Source organism: Cynocephalus volans, chromosome 8 (genome assembly GCF_027409185.1).
Source record: "Cynocephalus volans isolate mCynVol1 chromosome 8, mCynVol1.pri, whole genome shotgun sequence".
NCBI classification, from domain to species: Eukaryota; Metazoa; Chordata; class Mammalia; order Dermoptera; family Cynocephalidae; genus Cynocephalus; species Cynocephalus volans.
Genome location: NC_084467.1, coordinates 12,963,775 through 12,986,252, shown reverse-complemented (window position 1 = coordinate 12,986,252; position 22,478 = coordinate 12,963,775). Strand labels below are relative to the sequence as shown.

The 22,478-nt window shown below is 52.3% G+C and overlaps 1 protein-coding gene across 1 annotated transcript in view; it reads left to right on the top strand.

Annotated features, from left to right (window-relative positions):
- Nucleotides 1–3,567: 3,567 nt before the first annotated feature.
- Nucleotides 3,568–22,478, top strand: part of PADI2 (peptidyl arginine deiminase 2) — a 44,174-nt gene continuing 25,263 nt past the window's right edge. Inside the window, exons 1-3 of the mRNA XM_063104868.1 lie at nt 3,568–3,665; nt 15,754–15,937; nt 16,881–16,953. Coding sequence (XP_062960938.1) covers nt 3,574–3,665; nt 15,754–15,937; nt 16,881–16,953 — 349 coding nt within the window. The 5' untranslated portion in view covers nt 3,568–3,573. The remainder of the gene's footprint in view (nt 3,666–15,753; nt 15,938–16,880; nt 16,954–22,478) is intronic.

Here is a 22,478-nt window from a genome sequence, read left to right as displayed (position 1 = left end):
GGCCCCATCCCCTCACCACTCTGGTCTTCTGCTATAATTCTCATCGAATTCAATTCCTTGAAGCAGCAGCCAGAGTGATTTTTCTAAAGTGTTCATCAGTCCCATTGCCACATTTTAAAGTCCTTCCGAGGCTTCCCAGTGACGTTAAGATAAAGCCCAAAAGCCTTTCACACGACTTACAAGGCTCTGGCGACCTGGCCACAGTCGGGCCAGCCTCTCACATTGTAGACGTTTTGCAGTGTATTATATAATAGCATATAAGTCAGCAGCCCATTTTTACAAAAACCTAAATAACTGTACATAAGCATAGAAAATAACTACCGTCTATTGGTACTTGTGTCTGTGCAGAGCCATGATGCACTGAGCAGTTTACTGTGTACCATCTTACTCCTCATAACTGTGTTGGCTGGGTACTGCTAGCATATCCTTTACAGAGGAAGAAACTGAGGCCCAGAGAGGTCCCCAGCTAGTGAGGGGCAGAGCCAGAGTCGACCCCAGGTCCACCAAGTCCAAAGGCCATGCTCTTCAATGTCATGCTGGTCGGTGCCTCTGTGCAAGCTGGGGATAATAATAGCTCCCACCTAATCGGGTTGCTGTGAGGATTAAATGAGTTAAGACGTGTGAAGCTCTCAGAACAGCTCCAGGCACCGCATAAGGGCTCAGTTAGTATGGTCACCCACAGCAGCATTGTACTGACTCTGGGGAGGCCCTGCAAGATCATACTAAAAAATATTCATAGTGATCTGCTCTGGTTCTAGAGTCACAAGTGATCTTCCCCCCCTCCCCCCACAATGACCAGGTATTACTTGTGTATTTCTTTTTATATTCTTCCACATATGGTGCCCTTGGTGAGCTGTCAGTCTCCTCAAGGCAGGCACATTGATGTCTGAGTCACCTCCCAGGTTCCCCCCAAGGCCTGGCACAGAGAGAACCTTAGTAAAGGATCAAAGCAGGAAACAGCTCAGAAGAGCCCCTCTCAGCCCAGGCACTCTGACCACATGCTTGGCAGGAGTGGGAGTTGGGGTGAGGGTGCCCGAGCTAAGTCTGCCCTTTGCTGGCATTCCCCAAAAGGCACCGGGAGATGCCTCATGGCGCTTCCGGGCCCCAGGGGAGTGGTGGGAGCAGCCGTGGTGCGTGAGACCTCCGGCCCTGAATCCACCAACAGCTGTGACCACTTCAGCTATTTTAAACCCTTGGGCACCAGGAAACTCCTGTCCAACATCGTGGCCTGAGCCAGGGCAGGAGCCCTGAGTGTGGGTGGCCAGGTCAGGGATGGCTTTTTTTAAGGGAAGGGGGTTTCATTTCTTGACAGCTCGCCTTGTGCCAGACTCTGTGCTGGTGTTTTCCATACATCGTTGTCTCATTTAACACCCTCACATTGTGCTGAGAGATCAGTTATTTCACAGATGCTGAAAATGCAGCTCTGAACCACGGAGTGGATGGTCCAAGACTGCACACAAGCAAGCCTGGGACTAGAACCGTGGCTTGAGCTCATCCCTGAAACACGGACAACGTTCCTCCTGTGCCCTTGCCGAGCTTTGCCCCTGCTTCTGCCCCACTCCCCGCCCCTACCCTCATGGCCTTGCAAGTTCCTATCCTGGCCCTGCCACTCTCAGGAGCTATGTGACCAGGGTAAATTTTGAACCTGTCTGTGGCTCACTTTCTTCTTCTGCATAGTTTTGGGGTTACTGGGAGGGTATAATGATCTAATTCCAATACATGAAAAGTGCCGCTTGGAGCAGTGCCTGGCCCCCAGAAAGAACGTAAGTGCCTGCTGTTATTCCTGCCGTCCTGGTAATCACAGGATTACTTTTTGCCTGACGTTATCACTACCCTGCTCCTCTGATGACCTGCCTGGACCTCCATCAGTGGGGGTGCAGTGTCCTCCCTTCACTCTGGGCCCCAGAGTGGGTGAAAAGAAAGGGTCATGCTCTGTGACTCCCAGGAAGTTGAAAACCCTGGCGTATGCCTAGTACGTGCCACACAGTGAGGGTCACTGGCCCACCTCGGTGGGGGGGGGGCCTTGCAGTCAGCTCGCAGCCACACAGGTTTCTTCCCACGTTGGCAGGTGGCTACCCGCCAGCTGCCCCCTGATTGGAGGATGTACTTAGCCCGCCAGGAGTCAATCAGAAGTTACTGGCCTCTCCCCTAGTATGTGCCCAGCGCCTTTGGGGGGCAAGTGTCCCCCGGCCGGAACTCGGGACTTCTCCCTTCCCCACCCATGTTCCTCCCAGATCCCCACTGCCCAGGAGCAGCTGGGCTCTTCACCACTCCTAATTTGGGCGTCCTCAGGGAGAAGGTCAGAGTCAGGGGGCTGGGCTAGTGTGAGCTCTGGGCACTTCCGAGCCCCATCCCTCTTGTCCAGGTGCACCTCTTCATGGGCTCCCATCCCCCCATCAGCCTTACCTTCTTCCCAAACATGCATCCCCTCTGCCCTACCCCTTCCCTCTCACAGCCTCTGCCCACCCACCCTCCAGTTCCCACCACCACCACCAGAGACTATTTACCCACACATGGCTGAATTATCTGAACAGCCCCTCGCTTGGGTCACAGGAAGGAGGGTCTGGAAAGGGGGATGGGGCTGATTCAGGAACCTACTGATTGTCATCTGCACCTCAGCCTCCACGGGACACAAACTGCCCTCTGCAGTGACACCCCCTTCACTTAGTGGCCCAGGCAGAACTGGGGGCCCTACTCCTCGCCCCCTGCCTGTCTCTTAACTCGCACATCCTGCCAGTCACCAGGTGCTGCTGAAATCTCAGTCCGTAAACACTGGTCAGATCAGTCCCCTCCTCTCCAGTCCTCACTCGCTGCCCCAGCCAGGGTCTTCACTGCCCCCCACCCCCACCCCGCCAGCCCCCTCACCAGGGGTACCAGGGGCACCGGGGACAACCAGAATGACCCATTTCACTACCACACCTGACCACTCCTAGCTGAGGGAGTCATTCCAGGGCTCCCATCGCCCACCCACCAATGCCTTCGCTTGGCATTCTGGCCCCTGTCGCCACTGGGTTCCGCACTCCCACCCCCTCCCCATTTTCCCTATGGTCATGTCCATCTAATTGATAGTGGGGGAGGGGCTATCAGGCTGTATTCAGCTCCCTGGCTTTGCTGTGGCAGTTCCCTCTCCCCCTTACGTTGCAAACGCCCCTTTTAAGAAGGCTCAGGCACCCCCGTCCTCCGAGAAGCTTTCGTGGACCCCAGGCTGGGTTAGGGCACCTCTCTGTGCTCCCACCAACTCCTGTCCTGTCCCTGTGGCAGCTCCACGTTTGCATTTTCTGCTCCACTGGACTGCGACGTCCGGAAGGCAGAAGGGGGCCTGAGTCCCCGTCCCCGGCGGGGGGAGGGGGTGAGGAGCGAGTTGGGGAGGGCGGGGCCACGCTTGACGGGCGGGCCCGCGGCCCACTAGGAGAGGAGTCCGGCGGGCCGCCCCGCCCACCGGCGGCAGGATAAAGGGGCTCGCCCGGGAGCGGCGGGTGCGTGCTGCTGGAGAGGGCTCACCTGCGGCAGGTGCTCCGGGCGCACCTGGACGAGCGAGCGCGGGCAAGGGGCTGGGCACTGCGGGCGGGGAAGATGCTGCGCGAACGGACCGTGCGGCTGCAGTACGGGAGCCGCGTCGATGCGGTCTACGTGCTGGGCACCTACCTCTGGACCGACGTCTACAGGTGAGCGCGGCCACCGCGCCGCCCCGACACCCCCTCCCACCGCGGCGTGCAGCCCGAGATCTCGCCCCCAGAAATCCTGAGACCCTCCCAGACACCCTGACGCAGCTTCAGCCCCAGCTCCAGTTCACTCCAGTTCCCACCCTGGCCCTCTCCAGCTCCTCTCCCAGGGCGACCTCGGCGCCCTCAGCCTCTCCACCGTCCTGTCCCCTTTCACTTCCCTCAGACCCTCCCCAGCCTCCACGCCTGCTTCCTCCCTTGGAGATTTGCTGGGCGCTGAGGCAGGAGCAGAGGGAAGCTGCCCCGGGGCAGAATCTGGCCCTGAGGGGTTGCTCAGGCTCCGGTTTCGCCCTGGGGGCGGGGGCTGCTAGTGGTTGCCTGTCTCCAGGCACAGGCTGCTAGCTCCATGTCCCCAAATGCCTTCCTCAGACTTCACCGTGGGATCAGAGAGGGACCATATGCCACCTGTTGAGGGCCTGGGACTCAGGGTGCAAAGGTAGGGGTCTTTGAGGTGTGCCCCTGACTTAAGATCCTGTTACCTCCACCTCTTCTAAGAACTTGGTAGAATGCAGGATTTCTGAGAGAGCAGGTCATGGGATAGGCAACTACCAACCACTACCCCAGCCCCAGGAAGTCAGATGATCCATCTCCCCTAGTGTGTGGGATGGGCCTTGGGAAGGTGTGGCTGGTGCGAATGAAGAGGTGGAGTGAGCCTCCGGCGGGGTCATGCTGGGCTTTTATCTGCAGCCCTCTATTCCAAACATTTGAAATGTTCCCTGTTGCTAGGGTGGGAGGGGGTCAGTGTTGGGAGGAGGGGGCATGCCAATTCTGATGGCCTGGGTGGGTCTCCTAACCTCTCCGTGCCTCAAGCTGAGCTCACATGGAGGTGCCAACGTGGCTTATTGCTCCCAAATCACCCTTTCACCTGGGGCACCCTGCTTCTCCCAGACCCCATCAAACCCCATCCCTGTGTCTTCCCACACACGCTCGCAGCCCATTCTTGCCTTTACCTCCTGTAGCCCTGGCAGCCCTGCCCACCTGCCCAGCCAGTCCCCTGCCACCTCCACAGCAGGCACTGGCCACTTTAATACCGTCAAGCCCCAGGACCAGGGACCCTCTCCACTCCTCTGCCCCTGGCCTGGGCCTGGGCCTCGGTCATCCCCCATGTAAACCTCAGAGGTGAACTTGGTGGTCTCTGAGGTCACAACACAGCAATGGAGTGTGGTCCAGGCACCAGTGGCCTGAGAGAGCTCCCCTCCTTTTTCCACCCCCAGCTCTGAACTGGGCACCGCCAGGGAGTGGGCCAGGAGCCAGAGCACTCAGGTGTCTAAGCCTCAGCTGTCACCATACCCGCCTGTTTATTTGCTGGGGTACTTTTGGTGCAGCCTAAAAGGTTGGCATGGTGCCTGCAGTGGGGTGGTGGGGAGACAAGGAAGGGCCATGCTCAGGCCCCCTTCCCTCGCTCTATCATGGCAGAGAGAGGCCCAGCCCAGGTGGGGGCAGGAAGTGGAGCAGGTATATACTCATTCCTCTCTGGTCAGGGGCAGAGGTGTGACCTTTGTCCTTCCTTAAAATGCCAGCCACAGCCACAACAGTCCACACCCCTCTAACCTGTACTTAAGATTCACTACCACCACCAAGAGAGGCAGTGCAGTCCAAACCAGCACTGTCCAAAAGACATCAAATGTGAGCCACAATAAAGCCACATTTGTCATTTTAGAAGTTCTAGTCGTCCACATCTTTAATGTGCCATTTAAAATTTTCTACTAGTCAACATTTTTAAAAAGTTAAAATAAAGAGGGGCAATTAATTTTAATATTATATTTTATTTAACTCAATATACTCAAATATTATCCTTTCAATATGTAATCAATATAAAAATTATTGAGATAACTTACATTATTTTTTTTTCATGCTAAGTCTTTGAAATCCGGTGTGTGTTTTACACTTATAACACATCACAGTGCGGACAAACCACTTTTCAAGTGCTCAGAGTCCACATGCTGGCGGCCACTGTCCTGGACAGCACAGGCCTAGAGCAGAGTTTCTCAGTCTCAGCATTATTGCATTTGGGGCTGAACATTTCTTTGTTTGGGGAGCTGTCCTATGCATTGTAGGATGTTTAGTGGCATCCCTGTCCTCTACCCCCTAGATGCCAGTGGCACCCCCCAAATTGTGACAACCAAAAATGTCTCCAGACAACACCAGCAGTCCCCTGCCAGGAGGGGCAAAATCACCCCCAGTTGAGATTTACTGGTCCAGCAGAAGGAAGTCTCTTTTATAACTAAAGAGCCTGGACTATTACTGCTATTGTTACTGCTAATATCTGTAGGAATAAGAGCTGCTGTCAGTATTGTTAATAGCAGGAGACATTAGTGAGTGCTTATGAATCAAATGTATCATCTCGTTTCATCCTTGCCATAGACCTTGGAGGTCGTTCTTTGATCATCCCATTTTGTAGATGAGGAAAGTGAGGCTCAGAGAGATGAGGCCATTTGCCCAGTGTCACACAGGACTCAGGGCCAAGTCTGTCTGACTCAAAACTCATGCTCTTATCCTCCACTCTATCCTGTCTGACCCTAAAAATAGCAGGGATGACTCTCAGCCTGTGTCCCTTCTACCCTCCACCCTGGCCAGGAGCCCACTGCCCCCAGAGACTTCACCCACCCCTATTTGGCCCTCCACTTCCCACTGAGTTCTTCTGGGCACAGATCCTGGCTCAAGACCCCAAGTGATGCCCCCCAGGGCCTCCAAGGAGACCCCAACAAACCAGGCTGGGTGACCCTGGGCCCAATTACTTAGGGAGTGGTGTCCCTAATAGCCCAGGCTCCTTAGTTATAAAAGAGGCTTCCTTCCACTAGACCAGTAAGTCTCAATTTTGCACCCTTGGCAGGTGACTGCTGTTGTTGTCTGGAGACATTTTTGGTTGTCACAATTTGGGGGGTGCCACTGGCATCTAGGGGGTAGAGGACAGGGATGCCACTAAACATCCTACAATGCATAGGACAGCTCCCCAAACAAAGAAATGTTCAGCCCCAAATGCAATAATGCTGAGACTGGTGGTGTCCTGACCACTCACTCCTTGTGAGTCACAAGGGTAAGTGAACAGGCTTAGCCCCCACCCTCTTTGCCAAGGGCTCTGGGCTCCCTTTCCTGAGATTCAGCTGCACACACAGCAGGAGGCTGGCCTGCCCCATCCCTCAACCTCATGGTCCCGTCAGGAGCTGCCCTGCTAGTATTATCTCTCTGCCTCCTCTGCTGCAGGTGCTCAGAGTACAGGCTGCCCTTAGGGACTGAGAAGCCTGCAGGGCAGCAGAAAGAGGCAGGATTTGAGGTAACCCAGACCAGGTTCACATCCACTTGCTGGGTGACCTTGGGCAAGTTGCTTTACCTCTCTGAGCCTTTATTTTCCCAAATGAGAGTCAATTACAGAACACCAGGAAGAACCTTGTGCCTGGTAGAAGCTGGACATGTGGTCACAGTGATGAACAGTTGACCACTTAGCTTTGGACCACCCACCCTCTCCCAGCAAAACTGGCCCCTTGGGGGATGGATGCCCTGGCCCAGCCACATTCTGACTGCTAGTCTCCAGCAAGCTAAGAGTAGATGCACAGAAAGAAGGAAGTAGGATTTTTCTAAAGATTGTACTTTGTGATTGTTGTTAAAGATACTTGTTGTTTCCTTCTGCTCTTCCTAGATATACTTACCTTTGGTCTGTCACAGTTATGCCTTACCTACGTGGTATCACCCAATGGTCCCTTTAGCTGGCAGCCATTTCCTCACTGGGGCTGGCCTGGGTCCCCATCTGATTCAGGCTTGAAGTTGGAGAAAGGGCACAGAGTGAGTGGTGTCCCCAGGTTTGTTTTACTTTCCCCACCCCCCTCTTGTGAGTTGTGTTTCCCATTTTCTGGAGGCACAGACATCCCCAGAGTCTGGAAGGATGGGAAAGAGAGAAGCCTTGGAGTAAAGTAGCAGGATGGTCACACTCTGCCCAACCCTCCCAATGATTCACAAACAGGGCCTTGCAGATGGCTTCTGTCCTTCCCTTGGTTTATGCATCTGTCTAATGGGGTGAGAGCTCTCAATAAAGCAGGTGTCCCCTTCTCCTCCTTAGTGGAGAGAGGCCAGGATCCATATCCTGAGGTCTGCAGGAGCTTCAGGTCTGCAGGAGCAAAGAGATGAGGTTAAAGGATGGTCTCTTGCCTCTGCAGAGCAGTCTGCTGGTTACATCTGACCTCAAGATGAGCCCATGAGATGGCAGGTGGAAATGATCCCCCAGCCCCTTCCCCCAGATTCCCCAGGGCAGAGGCTGACCAGCCATTTTCCCTGACAGAGGCTTGCCCATCACTCTCCGGCAGAAGATAAGAGGGTACCAGGGCAGCAGTTGCTAGACTTTGGCACAGTAAAGGGTTAGGAAAACAAGGAACAAATACAGTCATTCATCCTGCCTTGGGGAAGAGCCTAGGGAATTTAAATTATTCTCCATTTCACTCCCCCGACAACTCCCAGACTTTCTCTGTCTTTCAGTTTGTGTGAGTACTGAGGATTTATTTGTTTCAAAAAATATCATTAAGACAAAGGCCAGGAGGGTCTGAGATCGAATTTGCAGCGAAGGGGCTTGGGGTGCCATGGGATCCCCTCCCACGGTTTACCAAGCCCCACCTCACTGGTCCTATCTCCTAGTGATTCTCCTGCTCACACTCCACTCCAGCCACACTGGCTTTGTGGATGCTGTTAGCTCTTGAACTCCCCAAGCTCATTCCTGCCTCAGGGCCTTTGCAGTTGCTGTTCCCTCTGCCTGGAACACCATCCCCCAGACCTCCACAAGCCTGGCATTTCATCAGCCAAGTCTCAGCTCAAACGTCACCTCCTCAAAGCAGCTTTTTTTGACCACCCCATGTTATGGTGCCCTCCCCTGAGCCCCAGGCACTCTCTCTCATTACCCATTTTTTTCCTTGCAGGTCTTATTATTTACTTAATATTAGTAGCTAACATTTGTAGAGCAATTATTATGTACCCAGCATCCTTCTTAACACTTTGCATGCCCATCTCACGTGTATTTAATAACTTACACGTGCTTAAACCTCACAGGAACTTTATGAGTTAAGTTCTGTTATTGCCCCCTTTCACAGCTGGGGAATCTGAAGTACAGAACATTTGTCCAAGATGGCCCAGCTAGTGACTGGTGGAGGTGCAGGGCCCAGGCCCCTCGCTGCTCTGATGGGCTGCCCTCCTGTGACTTGCTTGCCGTTCTCCCTCAAGTCAATGAAAGGCTCATTGGTTGAGTGAATGAATGAATGGCTGTGGCCAGTGGTGCTTGTGGACCAACCTATCATGGGGCTGAGCTCCCCACCCCACCCCCCAGCCTTAAGGGACCATTGGAGGGGCCTGTGGAAGGTCAAGGCAAGTGGCCAAGCTTGGCCAGAGCAGCACTGGCTCCCCAGAGAATGACGATGGGAGGAATTCAGGCCAGGTCAGGTGGCCCCATAAGTTAGAACACCACCCAGAGCCCTCAACCCTAAACAGGAGGCCTTGCCAGGATCTGCTCCAGGGCTCCAGTTTCGGCTAGTTTCCTCGGAGTGGGAGGATTCTAAGGAGGACTTGGCACCCTGAGTGCCGAGCCCCTAGTCCCCTGCATAGCTGGGGTCCCTGACGGTCTTCCCTCACTTACCACAGGGCCCTGAGTCAGGATGGGAATACGGTGGCAGGGACTCCACTCCCCGGTTCCCACCCCCAATTGGTCAGACGCACCTGTTAAACTTTGGGGGAGGCCAGTTTTTGGAGACAGCTCTCTCCTGCCCAGCCATGCCAGACCCTGTAACCAGGGGCTTTGATGGGCCCAATCCTGCTTATCTCATTCACCCAGGAATCCAGGACAGGAAATCGGCCTTTGGTGTCCCCTCTCTGGGCCTCTGACCACCCCCTGCAAAATAGCTAGTGGGGCTCTAGAAGTCCCTAAGGGCCTCTTATTTGGTCCTCTCTTGGGCCAGGCTTGATCCTCTCCTCTGCCCCCCACCAGGTGCCCCTACCTGGAGGACATTAGGGAAGATTCTAACCTGTGGATTCTCTCCCAGGTAGGCAGCAGCCAGGCAGGGTCTCAGAGAGCTTGAGTTTACCTCACGCTTTGCCATTACTGTCCTTGAGACTTGCAGAAAGTGTTTGCCTTTTGTGGGCCTCAATGTGTTCATCTGTATAATGGGATGGCATTGGTATAGGCCTCATGAGGTTATTGAAAGGATGGACTGAGATCATGTGGGCCAAGGGTTTGGTACAATGCCTCGCACATAATAAATACTCTGTAAGTAGTTATTATGAATTAGTTTTGGGTTTATTATAATATATCTAAAACAAATAATAATGAGACATGGTTCCTGCCCTCAAAGAATTTATAACACTTATGAGAAAGAAAGTTGTTAAGTGTTGTTAACTTAACAACATATGGTAAGTGCTGTTTGAGGCACCAGTAAAGGAAGGGAGAGATGTACTCTGGCTGATGAGATCAGGGAAGACTTCCTGAAAGAGGTGGCAACTGAGCTGGATCTTGAAGGATGGACAGAAGTTCAGAGTGAGACCAAGGACATGCCACACAGGAGCAAAGGTGGCTGGCAGGAAAGTTGGGGCACATGGAGGCAGAAATGGCGTAGTTTCAGTAGCCTGGAATGTAAGCCTAAAGAATCAATAAGCTCGAACCAAGACTTCGGATGCATTGTTCAGGCTTTGGACTTCGTTCCATAGGTAGTAGGGAGTCATTGAAGGTTTCTGAAGAAGGGAGTAACTACAGATTAGATTGTTTCTTCCTTAAAGAGTGGCCCAGGGCAGCTGGAGGTACCAGTGCCCAGTGAGAAAGGCTGCTGAAGTTACCAGGTGGAGAAGGAGGCTGGTTAAAGACAGATATCATGGTTTGTCCCTGCCAATTCTTGTCTGGGGCAGCTGCCCTGCCTCGGGGCTCCAGCCACCACCATACCCAGCCCCAGGTGTGAGGCCTGGACTGCAATCTTCACCCCCCAGCACTTGCCTCCCTCCCTTCGTCTCTCTCCTCGAGGATGCTCGCCATGAGTTTGCATGTGAGGCTGGCACCCACGACTCCCCTCTAAGACTCCTCCAAAGACCCGAGGGCAGGATGTCACACCTAGGCTGCCAGGAGCTGGGGTCATGCTGGGGATGAACCCCAGCTGGTGTTAATGAGGCCCAGGCCAGATGCACAAGCAGAAAAGCCAGATGCCAGCAAGGAGCAGGCACATCATGCCCTCAAGTCTCGGGCTAGGTGAGACTCCCCAGCCCTGCAAGGCCAAGCCAGTGACCCTCCCACTGACTCAGTGAAGACCAGAGAGTCTGGGTGGCTCCCCAGAGGCCACACAGCATTTGTAGGGTTGGGCAGATATTTGACATCAACCTACTGGCCATTTCTCTCCATTTCCATGGCTGCTACCCAGTCCCAAGCCACCATCATCACTCACCTGGACAGCTGCAGGCACCTGCTTGCTGGTCCTCCCATTTCCACGATTGCTATCCTGAAATCCATTTCCACCCACCTACCACACACTGGGGGATTCTGCACCCCGGGTGATCTGTCTACAGTGCAAAAATGATCATGCCTCCCCTGCTTAGAAACTTCAGTGACTTCCCTCCACTCTAAGGAGACAGGTGGCTCCCCACCATGGTTTAGGATGTAGTTTACCACTCTCCCTTGCCCTTGCTCACAAACTCCAGCCACCCTCACCTTCTTCCAGTTTCTCGAACGTGCCAGGCTAAATTCCACCTTGGGTCATCACCCAGGCTGTCCTGGTTGCTTGGAAACCTCTGCCCCTCTTTCTCTCCTCCCTTTGTCCAATTCAGTGGTTCTCAAACTGTGGTCTCTGGGCCAGCAGCATCAGCATCACCTGGGAGTGGGTTAGAAATGCAGTTTCTTAGGCCCCATCTCACACCTGATAAATCAGGAATGCAGGGGTCAGGCATTTCAACCTGGATTTTAACAGGTCCTGTAGGTGATACTAATACACTGGTCTAATTAATTCTTGTCTGTCCTTTAAACTGTGAAGTTTAGACCTTAGCTCAAATGCCACTTCCTCAGGGCATCCCTCCATGGACCCCAGACCTGGGCCTCATGGTAACCCCACACTTTTCCTTTATAGCAATTATCACAGCTGTGCTCACACAATTAATTGTGTGATCCATTGGAAGCCTTTCTCTTCTCTAGAATGTACAGTCTTTGGGCCCAAGGAACATGTTATCTTTTTCACCAGTCTACCCACAGCACCTAGAACTGTGCCCGGCACATAGTGTGAGAGTACTTCAGAAGGTTCCATGAAAAAGGGGAATTGCAAGATTATATGAGTCTTTCCATGAACTTTTTGAAGGCCCCTCGTAAGTGCTCAGTAAATATGTTGAGGGAATGAATGACCATGTAAGCAAGCCTTCCTCTTCCAGTCCTTCCTAAAGCAAATATTTATACTTACAGTGTGCCTATACCAGGCCAGGTATGGAAACAAAAAAAATTTTTTTAAAGAAGATGCAGTCCACTACCTCCAAGGAGCTAACTGCCACAAGGGAAAACATACATGGGGACAAATCGACTGAGTTGGGTCTTCAGTGAGAGATGGACATCTGCCAGGTAGAGAAGTCAGGGAAGAGTATTGCAGGTCGAAGGAACAGCATATGCAAAAATGCACAGTGAGGTGGAACAATGTAGGGAATTCAGGGGGAGGCAGGAGTTGCAGAAAATGAGGCTGGAGAGTCAAGCTGCGACGCAGTGGCTAAATGCCACTGGTTGCACACCAGGCTAAAGAGTTGCATTTTATATTATGGGTAGGCACCGAGGAGGCACAAAATATGTTCAAGCAAACAAATGACTCAATTTCTGTGTTTTAAAAAATCACTCTGGTAATACAGCTTGGAAAGCCAAGAAGGTTGAATTCATTCATTCACTTCTTCCCAAAGAATACATTGGCACAACCGTATCCTGGATGCTGGGATACAACAGGCAAAGCAGAAGTGGGCAGCCTGCCCTTCCGTCCACACTATCTTTAGCCTCTTTCCAACAAGCAGGGAGGTCATGACCATCCCCGCTCCCACTCCCTTTCCCTCCATACTGTCATGGGCCTCTGCTTGCAGCCTCCAGGGACAATCGATGTGCCCACAGCCCCTGGCACTCAGGTTTCTGCCGGGGGATTCTAAGAGGCTCTTCCTGGGGAGGAGGCAGCCAGCAGGATCTGCAGGGGAACAATGGGCACCTTTGTTGCATCTGCCAGGGCCGCTCCAAGAATAGCTGTTTGCTCAGCTCGGAGCCTGCTGGTGCTGACTGGTAGGAGGAGCTTCGATGTGGGCCTGATGTTAACCCTCTGAGCCTCTGGGGCCTCCTCCAGTTTCTCACTGGCCCAGAGGAACGAAGGCGGGCAGGAAGCATTGCTTACAGTCATTAAGAGTCAGGGTCCTAAGAGATCAGCTTGTAAAGCATTAGTTTTCTAAATAGAATTGTATGCAGAAGCTCACTATATAAAACCAGATGAAATAACAGTGGCTCTGGTTAAAGGGGGGCAGGGATCCGGCAGAGAGATCCCTAACTTTCCAGAGCCTCCCTCCCCACCCCTTTGCCCTGGGCCTGCCCTCTGTACCCTCTAGGTTCGAGTCACCTCTGACTCAGTCCCGTCCTCTCATTTAACACTCGATGAGAGAGAAAGCCCCTTGTTCAAGGCCACCGATCAAGTTGATGGTCAAAGGTGAGACTTGTACTAGAGGAACGTTTCCCAGACCTGAGTCCACAATTTCCCAGATATTCATGATTTTTGCCAAAACCGTACTCCACCTGCAGCACTATTAACTTCACATTTTTCTTTAAACCAACTCACATTTTTCTTAATAACTTTATTTTAAATGGAGATTTCATAGCATTACCATAAATGGCAAGGTTTTATCAGTTGCCATAAAAAGACACTGCATGTAATAAACACATAAGTCTTCTTTTAAATCATTCATCCAGGTGCCACCTAACGCATGTGAGGCTCATACCCACACCTCCCTCTGGGAACAGCTGGCCTTCTACCCTGTCAGTTCCACCCCCTTTGTGAGTGTGTGTGATGTGCCCAGCCCTGTGCTAGGCTCTGAAGGATAAGAAAGGAAGAGAACCCTGCCCCCGGGACTCTTAAAACCCAGAGGAGGAAAGGCACATGTGGCAACACCACGTGACAATTCCACAGGGCAAAAATGTAGCCCAACAGGTGTCCAGCCTCTGATCAGTCCAGTGTCCCCGTGACAGGCTAAAGCGTTTGGAAGGGGGCAGAGGGACAAGAAATAGAGGGTGCTGGAGCTTTTCTCCCATCACCGAGCATGGGCTGCCAGACCCTTGCCCACTCTCTCCTACCAATAGCCCCTGCAGTCTGTGGCCTGGGTCAGAGCAAGGCTGCCTGGTGGCCTCTACAGACTCACACTCATGGCCTTGGCCACCCCAGGGCTCAAACCATCAGACTGCATTAATGAATGTCAAGACCAGTGGTTCTCAAAGTGTGGCCCCAGAACCCACAGCATCAACAGGTTCTAGAAACAGGTGAGAAATGCAAATTCTCGGTCCCCATTACAGACCGACTGAATCTGAAACTCTGAGGTGGGGCTGCGTTTTGACAAGCCGACCAGGTGCTGCTGACCCTGACCCTTGAGAGCCACTGGCCCAACCTCTCACTCAGCCCTGGCCACTGTTCACATCTTTAGCTGCCCTGGCCATGCCTCAGTCATGCCAGCCAGACTCTCCAGGGGTAGGGTCCACAAACCTGCAGCCTTAAAAAAATACCCTGAAGGTTTAAACAGCACCCCTGGTGATTCTGATGCCTGACCACAGTTGAGAACTCCGAGAACCCAGGAACACCGGGATCCCAAAATAGCAGATGTGCTTTTGAGACACTCTTACACCTACGTCTTAGTCACAAATCCCATGAGAATCTCACTTGAATCCCTCCGAGCCCTCTTTGGCTTCTAGGAACCTTCAGACTGGGGCTGGATTTAGCAAAGCCATCACCCTGGGCACCTTCCTCCTGGGTCTCCCTGTCCTTCCCGTTGCCTCTCCTTAAGCCATAACTGCCGTAACACAGCACCATAGACTGGGTGGCTTAAAAACTAATTCATTTTCTCACAGTTCTGGAGGCTGGAAGTCCGAGATCAGGGTGCCACCAAGGTCAGTTTCTGGTGCAGTCTCTCTTCTTGGCTTGCAGATAGCCACCTTGTCACTGTGTCCTCACATGGCCTTTCCTTGGTGTGTGCGCATGGAGAGAGAGATCTCTCTCTTTCTCTTCTGATAAGGCCACCAATCCTATTGAATTAGAACCCCACCTTTATGATCTCATGTAATCTTAATTACCTCCTAAAAGCCCTTATCTCCAAATACTGTCACACTGGGGTTTAGGGCTTCAATGTATGAATGGGAACGTGGAGCACAAACATTGATAGCAGCCAGTTCAAACCAGTTAGTTCTCCTACCCTGAAGTCCTGATGGCTTTTTAAGAATTCCAGAAGTATTTCCCTTTCAATAGAAGACCACCCCTGAACCCCAGGGAATGACTCTCAGAAGGTGAGGAATTCCAGGCCAAGAAAAGCTGGGGCAGCGGGAAAGAGAGGGTCTTTGTGACAGAGCCACCTCAGCCCTACCCCTTTAGGACCCAGGTTCCTGGCTCTGGCTCTGTGAGAACTCAGCACTTGGCTCAGAGACACTGGACAGGAAGACAGGGTTCTAGGCCCAGCTCTACCTTTGGACCAAATTCACTCCTCAGTCTAGACCTCAGTCATATGCCCTTACAGTGCCATGTGGCTCCCAAAGCAGGCCACCCATCCAAAGCATGAGGAAACTTGTTAAGAATTCAGATTCCTGGGCCCCACTCTCCAACATTCGGATTCAGTAGGTACAAGATTGGCCCAAGGAATCTGTATGTTTAGCAAGTGCTCTCTCCACTACCAAGTGATTGCAAAGCAGTTGGTTCCTTTGGGGTCCCCCAGACCAGATGACCTGGCAGGGCCCTTGCATCCTTGCCCCTCCAGGAGTCTTCTCCTGAAGCCCCTTGTCCCACCTGCCCCAGGGTTTCTGCTGACCCTCTGTTCTCTCTCTCTATAGCGCGGCCCCAGCCGGGGCCCAAACCTTCAGCCTGAAGCACTCAGAGCGCGTGCGGGTGGAGATCGTACGGGACGGGCAGGCTGAGGAGGTGGCCACCAATGGCAAACAGCGCTGGCCTCTGTCACCTAGTACCACACTGCGGCTCACCATGAGCCAGGCGAGCACCGAGGCCAGCAGTGACAAGGTACCTTGGCTGGGGAAGTCAGGCCTCGAGGGCCGCGGGAGCCCAGGAGCCATGCGGGAATGGAGGCAGGCACGACCAGCCCTGTCCAGTGGAAACAGAAAGAGAGCCACCTACATCATTTCCAGTTTTCAGAATGTATTTTACATAACCCCATATATCGAAATATTATCCTTTTGACATGTCATCAATATAAAAAATGTTAACCAAGGGTCTGTACCGTTCTTCATACCAAATCGAAATCCCGTGTGTGTTTTACACTTACAGCACATCTCAGTTCAGACTAGCCACATTTCACATGCTCAGTAGCCTCATGGGCTAGTGGCTGCTGCGTTGCACAGCACGATGTAAGACCACGGAATGGTGGCTTCATAGAAGGTTAAAACTGTGGACTGCTGAATGACAGGCAGTTTAGAAACTCAGAGCCATGGGATCATTGGGAGTTACAGCCACAAGCATCCTTGGTCTCACTGGCTGTGAGAGGGGTTTCTGGGTACCCGTGGGCTAGAGGGATTTGCCCAAGTGGTAAAGCCAAGACCAGAACTGTCTCCTCTCTGGGTTCCCTTCTTATGAACTTTGTCATATCTCAGCAATGGCACTGGGCATTATCCAAAGAAAACCTCAGCCCTGTCCCCTGGGAGCTTAGCAGAAGCTGGACATACAACACGGCAGCTGTGGGGACTCTGCAGGCAGCAGAATGCACACAAGGCACAGATGGGCAGGCGGCACACTGACTGCACCCTGAGAGGAGGGGAGCTCACCATCTAGTTCAATTATCTGGGAGACGCAGCCCACCAACAGAGGAGTGCTTCCTGGAGGAGAGGGTTCAGATGTTTGGAGAAGGTTGGCATGACAAGTTGTGAGGTGTGAGGCAGGGAAGATGATTACTTCAGATTATCCTGCTTGTGAACTGTGATCTCTGCTCTTCTCTCCACCCCACACCAAGGTCACCGTCAACTACTATGACGAAGAAGGGACCATTCCCATCGACCAGGCGGGGCTCTTCCTCACGGCCATTGGTGAGTTGGTGTGGCATTGCTACCCTTCTTGGTGGCCATTGGGCTGCTTCCAATGCTGCAGACCTGGCACTTGGAGCTTCTCCTGAATAATGCAGGCCTGTGGAAAGATGCTGCATGTGCCCTGCCCTTTCCTACTGGAATGGGGGGCTTCCTGCAGGAGGAGGCATTCCCTGGTCTGCCAGTGACTCACCAACGTCAGGATCCCCATCACAGGCTCTGTGGGCCATGGAGGACAAAGAGGAAAGTCTGTTCCTCCCCCACCTCTCCCCTGCAGCCTGGAGAAGAGCTTTCCTCTCCTGGTAAGGGAAATGGCCACAGTCTACAAAGCCTGACGATGTCTTTGACAATCCCCAACGCCCACTGGTCCTCCCCAGCCCCAGCCCCGGGGCACAGAGATGCAGCCCTGGGTCTCTAACTCACCCAGTCCAAGCCCTTCATTTGACCCATAGGATGGTGAGATCCAGAGAGGTTAGGGAACTCATCAAAGTCACACAGCAACTCAATGGCAAGTTGAGTCCAGAACTCAGGGTTATCTCCCTCCCAGTTCTTTCCACTGCACCACACCACTTGCCCTGGGTACCATGCCTGCACACTGGGCAGGCAGAGTCCAGCCTGGCTCAGCAGGGCCCAGGATGAGATCTTCTGAACCTTCAGTAGCTCAACCCTCCTGCGGTTAAGGTGTTTACTTTTATTTTATGTTATTTTATTTTTTAACCATAAAATGATTAAGCCAGGAGGACATGTCAGAGGTTCGTTTTGTTCATCCAGCCTTGGTCTAACATTGACCAAGTTGCTACATGGCAGAGGAAGGAAACTACCAGTGATGGAACACCAACTATGTGCTGAATGCTTTAAAAATAATAGTGATGTCTCCTATTTATCACACACCTGCTCTGTGTCTGGAACTGTGCTGGGTGGTTTGAGGAGGAGGAGGAAGAAGATGATAGACACCTGACATTTATTGAGCACCTACAGTGTGCTCATATTAGATGTTTCACTGTCATGATTTCAATCTAATCTTACAACCATTTCAAGGATAGACACTATTATATCCCCATTTTACAGATGAAAAAACCAAGGCTCAGAAAACATAAAACAACAGAACAAAAACTTGCCTGAGGCCACCCACCTGGAAAGTGGTTGGTGGGACACTGAATCATTTCAGTTATCTCACATTCTATAGGGGTCTTGGAACCTCCCCAAAAAGTAACAGCTCCCAAGCCAGCCCCACCTTCTCTAGCTTTCTCTGTGCTCTTAGCCGCTGAAATAGGCTCAACGGCAGTGCTCTTCTGCTTCTCAGCTAATTCCCAAACAGACTTGGTTGCTGGTCACCCTGTCCCTCTTTTTGCACTGAGGGGGCACCCAGCCCTGGGGTGGGGGACCTCCTAATGACCTCAGGGGAGCCTTGGAAGATGGTAACCAAAGACTCCTGGGCTGTGCTGAGCCCTGGCACGTGTGCAAACTTTGCATGCACACATAGCCCCCAGCCTATCTCAGATGACTGTCCCTGGGGAAACCTAATCCCACAGAGAGGGACACCTGAGGACGTAAGCAAGAAGGGCAGTGGCCAGAGACCTGTCAAACGAGGGTGATTTCAGAGAGCTGACTGCACCATTAACAAGACAGACTTAGCATAGATTGCAAAATAAAGCACCAGAGGGAGGCAGGATCAGACCCTTCCTCTCCACTAGAAAACCACAAAGCTGTGCTCAGAAGAAGGCTGCTCACAGAAGCAGCAGGGCTGAGCCCCAGAAGATACCAAATATGCCCATGATAAATGACTGAGCTCATCCATTTGAGGTCCTGAGGTTGTGATTTCACTTAATTATTTAACTGCCACAAGTTCCAGATATTTAGATTCCATGGGCCCCCTCCCCCTCCCAAAAAATTAGACAACTTTGATGCTTGGCCAAAAAAAAAAAAAGGCATTTAATAAAACAATTTGCTATCAACTATCATCATCATTTTAATACCAAAAAAAAACAGGCAGGGCATAATCTCAGAATAAAGGACAGTCATTTACATTGCAAAAATAAAGCTTTATGAAAAATTCACCCCACTGAACTTATGTTTCCTGTTCTACCAGGAAGGACCCTGGTGAAAATCTGGTTTCCCTTGGGAACCACAGGTCTAGCTGTCCCCTCCAGGTCCTCTCTTCCTTTGGGCATCTACCCCAGGAGCCCTCGAGCCCCATATCCTGAGTGAATATTAGGGGCAGCACCTCAGAGGCATAGACATCCTAAACATCTGGAGATGGTGGGAGTGCCCTTGCAAAGATATGTCTGAATCCATCTTATCCAAGTCCTGTCCTGAGACCACACTGAGTAGAAAGACAGAGCTTCAGAGTAGACAGAAATAAGTCTAAGTTCTGGCTCTGCCCCTGCAGCTGCATTGTGACCTTGGGCAAGACTCATCACCCCCCTGAGCCTTGTTTCCTCATCTGCAAAATGGAATTCACAGAGCACTCTTACATGATGCTTACGAGAATTCGGCAGCATGATGCATGCAAAGCGCCTGGCACAGATCAGGTGCTCAGCTGACGCCTCTTTCTTTTCTCCTCTCCTCTTGGGTAGCCACATTTTCTCTCTGCCTGGGTGAAAGTGAAGAAACTTACCACCCCTCTCTTCTCCTGGGATTTGGGAACAAACCTGTAGTGCCTTTAGCCAAATCAGGCCCTGGGTCTTGGCCCCAGTCTTGCCAAGGACATGCTGTGTGACCTTGACAGGTAGCCCACCCTTTTTCCAAGCTATAAAATGAGGGTTTTGAGTTTATTAATCCCTGAGGACCTTCAAGGCTTCGATTAGGGCTGATTTGCAAAGGCTTCCCTGTTTGGGGAGAGTGGGAGGAAGTGTCCCAGCCTCTGCTGTGTCCTGGCACTGGGAGCAGTACCCATACATGGGTCTGGAGAATTTTGAGCATGCACCTGAGGAGCTTGTTCCTGTGCCCCTTCCCCAGAGCCTAGGATAATTGCCCAGTTGGCTGTGGGAGAGGGAGCCCTTCCTCCCCACCACACCCCAAGCTGCTCAGTAAGGCAAGAAGGCCAGGCTCCCTGACACTGTCCATGGGGCTGGCCGCCCACCAAAATGCTTATGCCTCTGGGTTATGGCTGAGGCCTCAATGTCTTAATTCTCAGGGCAGACTGCCTTGAACCCAGTCCTAGTGACATTTCCCGTTAATCTGCCCTACACCCAGGGTGCCACCTGACACCTTGGGGCTATTTTGGGGAGCTGAGGTAGGATCCAGAGCCTCTGGGAAATGTTGTCTGGAGCCCAGAGGCCCTGAAACAGTTGTCCTATCCCTCCTCCTCCCCCTGGGAAAGGCAGAGCCATCCCAGGAGGGCAGAGTTCTGGGCAGGCCATGCCAGCCCTGTTCTCTGTCCCTATAAGCATCATTCCATTGGACTCTAGTTAAATTGGACATTGGGGGAAGCCTCACAGGGAAGAAGTCCTGGGGAAATGGCTTGTAACTTGATGGGGGCTCAAGAGGGGAGAGGAGGCCATTCTTGTTGACTATGGGGACAGGTCATGGGTCATGAGAGAGAAATTGTGAAGCACTGTGGGAGGTTGGGAGAGGTGACAAATGAGCCCAATTATGAAATGCCCAAATTACATAACAGGAAGGCAATGAAACATGTCTGAGTTTAATAAATCAGTACATAGCTATAAGCACATTATTTAGCACTAGGTAGGTTGCCTGAGGCAGGTAAGGAGAAGGGCTCGACAGGGAACTGCTCTCTTTCTTTAGAAGCAGTTTGGTACTCCTTGATTTGATTTTTTTCTTTTTTGCACTATGTGCAAATATTACATTAATAAAATTTTTTAATTTAAGAAATATGTAATGAAATAAAGCCATATAAAGTGCTTCATATTTCTCTCCTCTGACCCACTGCTTTAAAGGATGCACCACAAGGGGCCAGCCCGTGGCTCACTTTGGAGAGCGTGGTGCTGATAACACCAAGGCCACGGGTTCGGATCCCACATAGGGATGGCCGGTTAGCTCATTGGGAGAGTGTGGTGCTGACAACACCAAGTCAAGGGTTAAGATCCCCTTACCGGTCATCTTTAAAATAAAAAGAAAAAAAAGGATACACCACAAGGAGTCTAAGTATAGTTTCACCTTGCAGCCTAGAGACAAAGGCCACAAGGCTGCCAGGGTGGGATATGGTCCCCTGCTCTATGAATGACCTTAAGAGGAGCAAGTCTTGGGTCTTTGAAGGTGGGCGTGGCTTTTCGAAACAGCCCAGGGTGGAGGTCAGCCAGAGGTCGGCCTGGGAACAGCAGAGAGCAGGGATCTGCAGTCAGAGGCCCAAGTGGGATGCCTGGCCCTGCGCTCTCTGGGAGCTTTAGTGGCACATCCTTGCTGGGTGCCTCGGTTTCCTCATCTGCATGTAACCAGAGGAGAGTGTGTCGTGGAGCGTGGAGTGGAGCGTGCCCTGCAGCTGGCGGAGGGAGCTGCACACGTGGGAGAAGTGGGTATCCTGACAAGCGGGGAGAGGCTCCTAAGGAGTCTGGGTCTACAGCTAGTTCCCAGGAGGAGCGTCAGGAAGCCAACCTCCCTGAAAGGCTGCATTCACTGGGGTGTGACAGCTGGAAAGTTTGTGAAGGTCTGGGAGCCAAAACCAATATTGTCCCTGCACCTGAGCCCTCAGCCTCTTCACAGCAGCTGGTGGCACTGCCTTCCCTCCCTCCCTGCACCAGCCTCCCGGATCATCAGCCTGGTGTGCTGACAGGTGACTTCTGAGCCCACATTTGCTCACCTGTGAAATGGGAGCCATCATATGTATCTCACACACCGTGGGCTCCTTGAGAGCAGGCACTGTGCCCCCATGCCCAGTGCCTAGGACCCAGTAGATGCTCCAGTGACGTGTTGAATGAATGGCATCAGTGGGAGGAGTTCATAAAGTTATGCCTAATGGCATCTAACTCACAGCAGTGCTGCAGAGGTTGGGACACTGGAGGGCTGCCTCTCCCAGGACCAAGCACCCTTACAACGTCCACCCTCCTGCCTCCTACTAGACCCAGAAAAGTCACTTTCACGGTTGAGAAGGAATTGGGCTGTGGGCAAAGGAGGACTAGAATGTGGTCCCTGGACTCCATTGGGCTGAGCCTCCCAGAGAAGGGTGACATTAGTGCCCTGCCTGTGCCAGGACCCTCCTCCCCACCCCATTTATGGAGAAGGCATGCCTGCCAAGGGGACTGACCAGGAATGCATTTGTTCCCACCCAACTCCCACCATGGTCCAAGTCATGCTCGGCGTGGGACAAGCCCACTCGGGCAGGTCCAAGGACTTGGAACTGGCACATCTCATTCTGTGACACACTCCCAACGTCACTGTCTCTGTTCAAATTGTTAATAATGCCTACCATTGCAGTCAGTGTAACTGCTATACCTGGAAAGGGCCCTATGTTATAGGTAAGGAAACTGGGGCTCAGAGAGGTTGTCTAACCTTCCAAAAGTCACCCAGCTCGTAATCACAGAACCAGGGTTCAAACCCAACACTGCCTGATGCTAAACTTTTCACTGCCC